The 13,285-nt window shown below is 39.8% G+C and overlaps 1 protein-coding gene across 1 annotated transcript; it reads left to right on the forward strand.

The window, feature by feature from the left end:
* Window positions 1-1,635: 1,635 nt before the first annotated feature.
* On the forward strand, window positions 1,636-12,143 carry LOC146989950 (aminopeptidase N-like). The gene is made up of 20 exons (XM_085766635.1): window positions 1,636-2,269; window positions 2,389-2,531; window positions 2,809-2,948; window positions 3,049-3,175; window positions 5,049-5,203; window positions 5,669-5,782; window positions 5,927-6,070; window positions 6,426-6,491; window positions 6,707-6,772; window positions 6,860-7,035; window positions 8,106-8,182; window positions 8,312-8,445; window positions 9,096-9,151; window positions 9,240-9,387; window positions 9,484-9,575; window positions 9,687-9,797; window positions 9,978-10,145; window positions 10,372-10,512; window positions 11,389-11,470; window positions 11,584-12,143. The coding sequence occupies exons 1-20, from the start codon at window positions 1,665-1,667 to the stop codon at window positions 11,734-11,736; spliced, it is 2,898 nt and encodes a 965-aa protein (XP_085622761.1). The 5' UTR covers window positions 1,636-1,664; the 3' UTR covers window positions 11,737-12,143.
* The last annotated feature ends 1,142 nt before the right edge of the window (window positions 12,144-13,285 follow it).

Below are 13,285 nucleotides of genomic sequence, written 5' to 3' on the forward strand. Positions count from 1 at the left end.
AGTGTTTGAGTTAATGAAACATAACATGCAGTACTTTTGGGATTATTAAAAAGCATCAGGTCGGGTTAGGTCTTTCATAATGTTGCACGTTGATCTTTTATGTAGTCAAATTGTACTTGCCTGTGCAAACGTTATCAGCTAACCCGTGGTCATTATTAAACACAAACAACCCACACAGCAGAGATGGTGAAATTTAAAATGCTGTGACCGTGAAATAAACAGTAGGACATAAAAACATGAGTGACAGACCGATAATAAAAAAGGAGAGGAAAACAGTAATGCCATAATAATGAGCAGAAGAGGGGGGAAAAAGCAATAACACAGGGGACTTTTGACCTCATATTGAAGATACATCTTTGATCCCTCAAAATACAGAAGCGCTGTAGTGAAAAAACAAAACAAAACATCTGTTCCCCTTTGTACTAAAAGCAGTGCTTTTAATAAACAGAATTGTCTGATCCAGTAAGACATTACACATTTACACAGAGCAGAAGCTGTTTGTATTAGGTTCAGTTCAATACTCAAAGAAGTATATTACTAACACTTACTGAAGCAAAAACACAACATTTTGAGACTTAGATGTTTTCACTTTTTCTGCTGAGATTTAAGGGCATACCATATATCTGTACATAACAAACCAGCAGCTTCTTATCTTAGATAAGGATGTTAGACCAGTGACGAGGGAAAACAGCTGACTGTCCAAGGGCACCAAATCCCCCTCAATAACACCCCTAAAAGCTGGAGTCATGATAACCTGTTGGGACTCCAAGAAGTGACAGAGTGTACCTAAGAAATGTTCGGTAACACTTTAAGTGTCATTCGGTTAACCCTAACCCTAACTCTACAAAACCCGAATGACACTTAATGACAACGTTGTGACATTGACATTTATGACATGTTCATGACTGTGTCATGTCACTCTTATGACGATACCTTCAAGTAAAGTGTAACCAAATGTTCTGGCATATATCCCCAGTGAGATCATGATGGAGCAGGTTAAACTAATCAGGAATTACATGAGTTGAGTAAATGAGCAAACTTTTCCTCTGGCAGGTTATGTGTCCTGTCTTTGTGCCATGCTAAGCTAGCTCTGCACTGCCAAAACACATCCTTGCACAGTTCAGTACATTGAGTGGTTTCATTGGAACAACCATGGAAAGAAACATAAAGATGTCGAAAGAGAAAGTGTATTTTAAGTGTAAAAGGTGATGGTGAAAACATATTTATAAAATATCTACACAACAGTAGTTGCAGGGTGCCATTAACCAGTTCACTGAGTTTTTTGAAATACATCTGTCCACCAACTTCTATTTGTTTTCCATTTGCTTGCTCCCCACAGAGCTGAAAGTTGCTCCACCACAGTACTCATCATTGCAACACATTCCCTCTCTTTTGTATTGGTTCAATATATATCACATATTATTACTATATAACATGGGCTACAGTATATTTTATAATAGTGGTAGCATATACATGATCAAAGTACAGTGCCAGTTTTGAACACTCATTATTCCCACTTTTCCATTTCTCCTTAGGTGTTATAAAAATGTCTTTTTTGCCATGTTAATTGCTCAACCATTAACTGAGGAGGCAAGACACCTGCTGTACTGGATGAACACAGACTGAGAGCCCTTGGAGTCCTGCTCTGAACTCCTGAATCGGACATGGGGAAAGTCTACTACATCAGTAAAAATGTGGGCCTGGGGTTGCTTGTATTGGCAGCCATTGCTTTTGCGATAATCATAGCTTTGTCCGTTGCCTACGACAAGGAAAAGGCCAAAAATCAAGGAAGGCCTGGAGATGGGGAAACAAGCAGCACCGGCATGCCTGCACCTGCTCCCACCCCGTTGACCCCAAAGGAGCCCTGGGACCACTACAGACTGCCAGATTCCCTTGTTCCTATCTCCTATAACGTTACCCTGTGGCCGAGGCTGAAGCACAACAAAGACGGCCTGTACATCTTCACTGGAGAATCAACGGTGTTCTTCAGATGCGTGAAGGAAACAGACCTCATCATCATCCACTCCAATAAGCTGAACCTCACCACCATAGATGGACACCATGCTAAACTGAGTACCCTGGGTGAAGACATTGCACCTGCAGTACTAAAGTCTTGGCTCGTGGTGAAGACACAGTATCTTGTCCTTCAGCTGCAGCGCACACTAAAAGTGGGAACAACCTACGCACTTTACACTGGATTTCAAGGAGAGCTGGCAGATGACTTGGAAGGTTTCTACAGGAGTGAATACGTTGAGGATGGTGTGAAGAAGTAAGAAAAAAAATATCAGTAGCATGCTGCTCTGAGGGCTCAATTTAATAGTTGCAGTATTTCTCTTTAGATGTTTCACTTGGTTGATGTCTTATTTTGTCAATCAAAATGTTTTGCAGAGTTGTTGCTACCTCACAGATGCAAGCAACTTACGCCAGGAAAACCTTCCCGTGTTTTGACGAGCCGGCCATGAAAGCTGTCTTTCGTGTCGTCATCAAACATGAACCAGGCACTGTGGCTCTATCCAACGGCAGGGAAATTGGTCCGTTATAGAAATACAAACACTATGTCCTTTCAGTTTTTTTTGTTTTTTTTTATATACTAGGGAAAATTAATCAGCACAAAAGCTTATTTTGAATCAAATAAAATCAGAAAAGGGTACTGCCTAAAACAATGAACAAACATGTTCATTAATGTATAATGAGACAGTTTCATAGTAAATAATTACACACTTGTACAACATGCTAAAAGATAATCAGCAACTAGATGCTGTCAATGCTAACAGAGGTTAAGGTCTGACTCTTCCTCTCCCTGTACAGACACCAAGGACGCTAACATTGAAGGGATTCCTGTCAAAATTACAACATTTGAGCCCACAGAGAGAATGTCCACATATCTGTTGGCATTCATTGTCAGTGACTTTGTAAGCATTCAGTCAAACCAAAACAACAATTTGCTGGTAAGAAATGTTGTGTTTCTGAATCTCTTATCTCATAGTTTGTAGTTTCATTGTTGTTCAGGTCAGTACAAGTGGATTACAAGTTTTTAAATCTCTCCAGATCCGAATTTGGGCTCGACAAAAAGCCATTGATGACAGGCAAGGTGACTATGCTCTCAGTGTTACCGGACCAATCCTTCAGTTCTTTGAGCGCTACTACAACGCAACATACCCACTCTCTAAGTCAGGTAGGCCAACTCAGCATCAGCACAGAAATATCATTATCACTCGTGTATGTTACATTGCCCAACATTCAGTCTTGACAATGGGAAAGATGTTCAATGTTCAATGTTTACATGAGGTGGCTCTATGGGGCTGCACCTTCACAGGGTTTTTTTTTTTTTTTTTTAAGTATTTTTTGGGGCTTTTTGGCCTTTAATTCATAGTGTAGTAGAGAGAGACAGGAAATGGGGAGGCAGAGAGAGGGGGAAGGACATGCAGCAAAGGGCCGCCCGAGTCGGGATTCGATATGGCACTATAGCCTCTGCACATGGGAGGCCTGCTCTACCAACTGAGCTAAACAACTCCCTCACCTTTACAGGTTTAATGGTAATAGGTAAACATTACTATGCTAGCATGTGGGCAGTGACACTGCTAACATGTTGATGTTTATGTTATTATAAAAGGAATGGGTCTTAGACTGTTACACATGATACGTTTCTATTCCTCTTTTCTGTCCTCTACATATGTCAAGAAGCTTTTTTCTTTTACTACCATGTACAACATTATTGCTGCTACAGTTTTTACATGACATATTTGCACCAATTTGGCAGCTCTACTGAGATAGATTCACCTGATTTCACTTAAGTGTTGCATAATGTTTTGTTTGAAGAGTTGTTTAGGATAATTTGCCTCCTACAAGCTTTTGCTTTGACTCAGAAACCCTGAGGCACAACCGATAAAAACAAGTTTTATTAACAGTATGCAAACAACACAACCAGTCATCACAATGCAATCTGTTATCACTCTCAAACTGCACACTGAGATGATCAAATTTTATTTTAGCATTATATGTGGATACATTTATCAGACAGCAAAATTTTACCTATGTAAAATACCATTTATATAAAATGTGAAAATAAACTGCAGGCCTATGTTTCAGTTTTGTGTCCTTGGTTCAGTTATTCCCATTACAGCCACATTGCTGGTTGAGGCTCATGGAAATTTTTTATTTGCCATTATTTGGTCATTAATCAAATACATTCATTTTTTTTCATTCATTCATTCATTCATTCATTCAAAACGTCATGACAATCCATGCAGTAGCTTTGAATATTTCAGTCATAATCTTCCTTATATTTACTGTTCAATCACTTACTTTTCTACTTATTTTTCGTTATTGTTTAATTATTCCCTATGTTCTTGTTTTTTAACTTGTAACAAATTTGGTTTTTGAATATGTGGGTGAGGTTTTCATATAAGCCCTTTTGGGTTTCATACCTTCCCTTTGCACATCCCAGTCATGATGATTGTTCATGCTGTTTTAAATGATACTTTCGTGCAAATAGATGAAAAAAAAAAAAAATCACAAATGTTTACCTCATCATGTCTCGTAAGGAAAAGTCAGTTGATCACCAAAATCATTACGTTTCAACCTCTGGGAACCAAGAATGACGTGTTGAGTCTGGAATCTGGACCAGCTGACTGACATAACAAATGTGTCCAGAAACAAAATACAGGGACAACACAATATAAATATGAAAACTAATATTCCCTTCTGTTCCTTTTCATATCTGTCATGCTAAGCTCCATATAAAAAAAATGTTGTCATCTGCAAACATATCTGAAATCAAATAACTTCTACAATATGAAGGTCGGACAACCAAACGAGTAAATCTTTATTCAATCAAGCCCCAATTGATGGCTCAATGTGTGCTAAATTCACCAGTCTCATTTTAGCATAAAGAAAACATATGATAGGCAAATTAAAATGATAATGTTTATTTATTTAGTGAGACAATAAAGAAAATGGATCACATTTGGGTGTGCTGTGGTTTTTAGTGGTCCTTTTCTAACATATGCAATTTGTCTTTGAATTTTTGTTGCCCTTGTTGTGTCTAGATCAGATCGCTCTGCCTGACTTCAATGCTGGTGCAATGGAGAACTGGGGTCTGGTCACATACAGGGAGACGGCTCTACTCTACGACCCCATCAAGTCTTCTACTGGAAACAAAGAGAGAGTTACAACAGTCATCTCCCATGAACTTGCGCACATGGTTGGTTGTAATGCTCCTTCCAAATGGTTCTTATCATGCCTGCCAAGTTTTAGTAATTAGGGGAAAAATAAAAAACACTGTAGTAAGTAAGAAAGCTGGGTCACAGGAATGTCATAAGTAATTTAGGCGGAGTGCTCAGCCTCCCTTTGCAAGCACAAAGATGACAGATCACCATCAGGGGACAAATTAACCCTGCTTACTTTTTAGATGTATTTAAAGCCTGCCATCATAATGGATGTGAAATCCTGTGGTGGGGAATTTTCTTAAGCCCCTGTTGATTTGGTCTTTATATTTCTTGGAGAGGAAGATTTGTGGTAATGTTAGCCAAAGGTTTGGTGCACTGTCAGAAACAGTGTTCCTAGAAAAGACAACTTTCCTGACTATGTGATGAAATTTACTGAGGGGTGAGTGTGTACTGTTCCCGAACTATTTATCACTGTATACTTTATGACCTGTTTTTTTTAGTGGTTTGGCAACCTGGTGACTCTACAATGGTGGAATGACCTGTGGTTGAACGAGGGCTTTGCATCATACGTTGAATACCTGGGAGCTGACTACGCTGAGCCCACCTGGAACATAGTAAAAGCTGTTTTTGTCCCCTTCAAAGACAAGTAGTCTTGTTACCTCTGTAGTTTGATTACACACATGATCAATAACATTTCGTAAACACGGTCTGGTTAAAAAAAAACAACAACCCTAACTCACCTCTCTGCTTTGTTGCAGAAGGACCAAATCATCCTGTATGATGTGCACAAAGTGTTTGCCGTGGACGCCCTGGCCTCTTCTCACCCACTGTCCCGGCGAGAGGAGGAGGTCAATGAGCCTGCTCAGATCAGCGAGATGTTTAACACCATCTCTTACAGCAAGGTACGGACCTCTCATGTAGACAGGATTTATTACAATTTCTTTGTTTTTCCTTTTACATTTCTCTCAAACAGCTAATATGGCTAAATATGTTGGTGTATTCAAGGCAACGATGAGCTTCAAATATGTTTTACCTGATTTGTTATCTTCAGAGTAAATCACAACACCTTTGAACAATCGGAGTCTTTTTTTTTCCATTGCTACTTCCTGGATCAGGCCATTTCTGTCTGAGCTGTATTCTGCCATGTGGGCCACATCTTGTTTTAATATTTGCTTTGGATTGAATACAGAATATTTTGCTGTTATGAGAAATTCAAACCACCTGAATTCAGGCTGTTTCTGTGTATGTGGTTTCCAGGGAGCGGCTGTGCTCAGGATGCTGTCAGAGTTTCTCACTGAGCCGGTGTTTGCCAGAGGACTCAGTGTGAGTATATTAACCCTGTTATAGGGTCTCAAAACTTAATTACCACTGCCACTGTGTGTCTGCGGGTATGACAAATCAAAGCAAATCTTTTTATAAATATGATTTGGTGTGTGGGTAAACCACTAAATTGCTCAAGATGATTCCTTTGAATTCAAGATTCTGCCTTTCCTGTGTGAATGACTGACTGGTTGTGCCTCACTACTTTGTCTCCCCAGTCTTACCTCAACAAATTTGCCTTCAGTAACACAGTGTATACAGACCTGTGGGACCATCTGCAACAGGTCAGCTCTGCTAAAGACTTTCCTTTCACAGATGTCGCTTCAGTGGATGTGAGTGCTAAATTCTTGCTGCCTTCTATTTGTTTCCAGGCCGTTGACAGCACACCAGGTATTCATATTCCACACAGAGTCCATGACATCATGAACCGTTGGACTCTCCAGATGGGCTTCCCAGTGGTCACTATTAACACTCGGACAGGAAGTATCACTCAGAAACACTTCCTGTTGGATCCTGACTCTGTAGTGGAGAGGCCCTCTCAGTTCAAGTAGGAATCAGTTTTACCTTATCCTGTAAGTTCCATGTAGACGATAAATGATGAGACTGATTCAATATCCTCCATTCATTTTTCTCCCCCTTGCCTGCATATTGTCTTCTCACAGTTCAACACCACCATTCATTTTAATGTCTACCTTAATAAAACAACCCATAAGGGCTCTATCTTTCTGTCTACAAAGTGTTTAGGGCTTTTTTGCTAGTTTCAGGCAAACAAAGTTCTCATTCTTCTATCCAGCATTGTTTGGATAGCAAACACACCTGTACCCACAGGTAGTTATGTTGGTGTTAAAGTGATGTATGATCAGCCTGTATTGCTATCTTGAGGCGATAGGAAGTGACTTTGCATGTTCAACCTGGTGTGGAGGCAATGGCTCAGTATTTCACGGTCACTAGTGTGAAATGTGCTATTCAGATTAAGCAGCCTTGCCTTACCCAGGCTGGTGCACAGTGTGCCTGTAGCATAAGCAGAGTGTCCTGAAAATGTGCTTGAGAAGTTTGGGTAACTCAGGTGGAGCATTACAATACAGTCATCAGTCAAAGTCAAAGCAGTATATTATGTGTTTCGTATTATGTTGCCATTCTGTTGTCATGGATGTCTCCTGGACATCAATAATAAACCTCCCACAAATAGAATATAATTCTGTGCCAAACTCCATTTTAATAGTAGTCCACCAACCACCATGCCACTGGTGACTGTTTTTTCTAATTTTAAAATAGCAAGAGTGGACATGGGCATTTCCTACAGGCACTTAAGACCATGTACTTTGGAGTCTTAAGATTTCACATGTGGGCTGTACTTGAGCTGAATGGTAAAAACATGGGGAAAATGTCAAAGATGTTAGCCAGGTGCAATGTTTCCAATGTTCACCACCTTTATTTAGCATGTTAGTATATCACTGTCAGAAGGCATAATTCAACCTCGGTGTCTACACCAAATTTCATTGGCAATCAATCATACAGTCTGGATCAGAGCCCAACAGTGAGACAAACCACCAGACTGACATCTCTATAGCCATACTCCTATTTCAACATGTCTATGTCTACTGTGTTTCTGTCTAGTTACACATGGTTTGTCCCTATTAAATGGATGAAGACAGGTGTGGACCAGCAACAGCACTGGCTCCTTCAGAGGACAGGTACGATGACAGTAACACTGCTCTTCTTTTGACTTCCAATACAAAACATCCTACCAGATTGACTGATGATATCTGAAGTTATAGTAGTAGCTAAATATTTGCTTCTCTTTGTTTTATTTGTTTGACAAGACACCAACAGCCTAATGAGGGTGTCAGGACAGGACTGGGTGGTGGCAAACACCAACGTATCTGGATATTTTAGGGTGAACTACGATCTTGACAACTGGAACCGACTCCTCTCCTTACTCAACACCAACCACCAGGTTAGCCACATGCCCATTCACCTGTTCAGTGGCTTTGATGCCATGCCCACTTAAAGAAAGGATTAAATGTACATCATGCAGTTTAGTGGAGGTTGCAGACTTGGTGGCTTCATTCCATATTTCAAATTCATGTCTATCAATATTTGGTTATGTAACGGCGGTCCGCGGGTATAGTCACAGTCAGGTGGTACCAGTAAGGAGAAGTGACGGCGTGTGGCGGTTAGCGGTACTGAAGTTAAATTCACTCACCCATAAAAGACGTGCTAACCTACTTACCAAGTGGCAAATCGGTTAGCATCATCGCCCTCGGTGCGGGAGACTCAGGTTCGAAACCTGCTCAGGGCAGGTCCCAGAACAACATCTGTCACACATACAACAAAGGTAGGTTTTGGAGCACTGCTCCGGAGAGCAATATACTGTCGATACCTGTAGGGCTCGCTCACCTGGGAGCAAGGTGTCTGGATCTTAATTACTTATTTCCTGTTTCGCACATTTTTGCACATTTTCATTTCCAGATAGTCTTAAATTCTAAGCACAGGATCAGGACGCTATGATTTTATGAGGAAAGGAAAAAAAAAAATCAAGACGCTATCAAAGTATTTAATTCATGTGAACGTAATGCACTTGTTTGGTTTTGATGTTTCTTTTAGGCTTTATCAATCATCAACCGAGCACAGATCATAGATGATTCATTCAACCTGGCAAGGTATTGGAAAAGCTGGAAAAGTATTTAAAACACTACCAAGACATTGTGGGTCGACAATGCATGTAAATGATTTGTTTCCTCGGTGCAGAGCTAAAATAATCAATACAACACTTGCCCTGAAAACTACCACATACCTGTCCAAAGAGAGAGACTACGTCCCCTGGGAGTCAGCTCTGAGAAACCTCAACTACTACACCCTCATGTTTGACCGCACTGAGGTCTATGGAGCTTTACAAGTTAGTATGACTTTACAACCAATCAACCAAAACTATCAGTACGAGAACTGTGTAAATGACTGGATTAAAAAAAATCTACATGTTGATGTGTTTTAGGCTTATCTCAGAAAACAAATACTGCCCCTTTTTGAGTACTTCAAGACTATAACAGCCGACTGGACCACAGTACCAACAGGACACACCGACCAGTAAGAATACTTATAACAGCAGAGGAAGTTTCAAAATGAACACAACAGGTGTTGGTGTTCAGTATTGCAGTGTTTCTATGGCAGTATTTTCTCAGTTGTCTTTCTTCTCAGGTATAATGAGATCAATGCTATTGGGGTAGCCTGCCGTATGGGTGTTGAAGGCTGCAGGGACTTGATCAAAAGCTGGTTCAAACAGTGGATGGACAATCCAAATCACAACCCGTGAGTACGGAGCAGTTAATGTCTGTTCTTTTAATGTTTCATAATTGCATAATTTTCACTGTTTGTGTAGTTGATGTTAATTTGCCACCAAACAGCCAACAGGTGCATGTTATTAAATTGTGTGTTTAACATTTTGCATTCATTTTTGGTCTACTGTATCTTTACCTTGATGGTGAACAGGATACACAATAACTTGAAAAGCACAGTTTACTGCAGTGCCATAGCTTTTGGTGGCGTTGAGGAGTGGGACTTTGCCTGGAGCATGTTCAAGAATGCCACTCTGGCCTCTGAAGCCTCTCGGCTCAGGGCAGCAATGGCCTGCACCAAAATACCTTGGCTTCTGAACAGGTATGTGGAGTGTTCAAATATGTGGACTATGTTCATTAAAATTTGGTGGACGAGGTAGTTGTCTATAGCAAAGTGGAGACATTTTTAATCTGACCAATAGCTTTAGTTTGTTTTTTCCTGGGCTTTCAATTTGTCCATGGGAAACTCAGTACAACAGGCATGAATATATACAGTATACATATATATATTGAATGATCCTTGTTTGAAAATGTTTTGGTTGTGCCAGGTATCTGGAATACACCATGGACCCGACTAAGATCCGCAAACAAGATGCCACCTCTACCATCCAGTACGTCGCAGCAAATGTTGTGGGGATGCCTCTGGCCTGGAACTTTGTCAGAGCAAGATGGAGTTACATTTTCCAGCAGTAAGTCATTCCTCAGTGGAGCGTTTGTTATTAAAACAATCAGCAAAGAGAAGATGTAAAGTAATTCTCTGTGCATATGCAGCTTTTTTTGGTTTGTTTTTGTTTACCCCACTCCATCAGTGTTTATATGTTCAGTCATGCCCCAGAGGTGGTTAGCTAATCATAGATTAAAAAACAATAATCATGAGGCTTATTAGGCATGAAGACTGTTTCTGTGTCCCAATTCGAATACTTCCATCATTAAACTAAGTATTTTGTGTATGTAAGTGTGTCTCAAATCACAAGTATTTTAAAATGCAGTGTACTGTACCCGGATGGTGCACGCAAAACGGTCCAAAAGTTGAGTGTGGACCGAGGGACACTTAACACCCTCAATGATCGCCACCTTGGCTACGTAGTGGAGTAGATTATGTAAATCAACATACTGGTGGGCCAATGTTTTCCACCAGTAAGAGGAGCCAGCTGACGCGGCGGCGGCGGCGGCGGCAACGGCGTACTCTCCACCTCGTAGTAAACAGGTGGCCCACACAAGCAAAAAAAATAAAAATACAGTTTTAAAAAGGACCAGTGAGGCGTTCATTATCACTAATTGAAATAACAAGTGCACAACAACAGTATTTGATTTGAGACAACACTAACCGTCAAAATTTGTGCACTACAGAAGTAAGTAGGCTACTACATAGTGTATTCTACATAGTATAGTGTACTCATGGAAGTATTCAAATTGAGACACAGCAGTCAAGCGTTATTGAGTCTTTACACGCACGTGTCCAACATCATTAGACATTATTTATTTGCCTTTATTTTAAGGTTTTCTTGTTTACAGAGTGACTTTACACTTCATCTTTAAAATGAACTGCATCCTCTCTGTTTTAGGTACGGAAAAGGATCGTTTTCCTTCTCTAATCTAATTAATGGAGTCACAAGAAGATTGTCTACAGAGTTTGAGTTGAAAGAGGTTTGCAGCTCACACAACCAAAACCACAATCAAATACACATTGCATTTCGAGAAGGACAACAAAAAAGCAGAATATGAAAATTCAGGTTTTGTGTCTTTATCTCTTTCTCCAGCTGAAGGATTTCAAAGAAGACAACCTTCATGTGGGTTTCGGCTCAGCCACCTTAGCCCTGGAGCAGGCCATAGAAAAGACCACAGTCAACATAAAATGGGTGGCAGAGAACAAAGCCAATGTGCTTAAGTGGTTTACTGACGAGTCCACATGAGAACATCACAATCATATGTATTTTTTAAACTATCAGGGATATGTAATGTGTAACAATTATAATAATCTTCAGGAACAACAGACAACCAGCCATTTTCTTGGTGACGATTGACATAACAGAACCAGGGACAGACAAAAGATGATCAGTGGAGCACAGGTTTAACTTTGTATCAGTGATGTTGTGGTAAATAAATAAGTTGGTCTCACTCATCTAGCTGTCATTTTATCCAAATAACATTTGCTTTTATTGCCAGAAAGTAATTCATTTAAATTTCTTTTATCAATCTACTTCACTTTCTATATGCAATTCATTCATACCATAAACATGAAATGTCATACTGTTTTTCAAAGTGATGGCTTTAATAAATAAAGTTAGATGTGGGTGGACCACATGTGTTTCACTGTGAATGTGTGATGGCTGCAAAGTTTTTCTGTTTGCTCAGTGATTTTCAACACTGAATCACTTTTTTTTTTACATTGAGAATCATTTTGCTCATCCAGTGGTGGGACAGGAAGATAATATGTAAAAATGACTCAGTCATGATCATCTGAATATTTCCACTGAGGCTTGCTCAATGTCTATCATGAGGAAATATGAGTTGTTATCATATTCTTGATGCAACTTTACTTGTACCATAGGGATCCTGCTCTAATAACAGATACAATAGGGGGTTTCACGTTTACACTTTTACCCCAGAAATGTGATCAAATGCAACTGCACAAAAATTTAATGAGTTTTAGCAAGATGGAGTGGTGAGATGAGATGGTGTGTCCTCTTAAAACCAATCTGGCAAGAGAAAGAGTCAAAGGAGAAATGAAATTATGAGCTTCATGAAGACGATGAAGATGTCTCAATGTACTTTTCTATAAGAAGTGTTTCTGAAAGGGAAAAATTAAAAGCCTTACCGGTTTCTTCCTGTTGTCTATATTTCTATTTATTATATGTCTCTCCTCAAGAACCTTGGAGCACGATTATCTTTTCTGCTTCGGCCTATTTGAAACAGATATTGTGACACTGATGGCTCAAGGTAATAGCACAAGCTGAGGTAAGATTTTACTGACCATAAAGTCGAAAATAACAATATGGTCAAAGAGGCACTCCACTCATTTTATATGCAGTTGTGTCACAAAGTTCATGAGTCATGATACATGCTATGAAAACAGCTGTATGTCAGACAAAGGAAGGCTTACGTAGCTCTCTTGGTTAGTTCAGGTACTCTCCCACATTACTCAGGGTATAATTAAAATGTTTTTTATTATTATTATTATATATAAAGACATTACACAATAAAAAAAATAAAGGAAGGAAGGAAGAAGAGCTGAGCACTGCAGGGTTGGGCCAGAGTGATGATTTCAGTAACACTCCTGCGTCAACAAAGCAGTGCTAGTTTAACAGCTGGAATCAAACCAGAAAGGTGCTGTGTATGACTTACCCATGCATACATCCCCAACCACCACCACTACTTACACTACATCACCTCACTTCTCCCTCTCTTAATCACTATGACCACTAGATAAATGATTATGAAAGAAAAAAACATCCTTACCTC

Source organism: Trachurus japonicus, chromosome 3, assembly GCF_045865225.1.
Source record: "Trachurus japonicus isolate A0001 chromosome 3, Traja_1.0".
Lineage (NCBI taxonomy): Eukaryota > Metazoa > Chordata > Actinopteri > Carangiformes > Carangidae > Trachurus > Trachurus japonicus.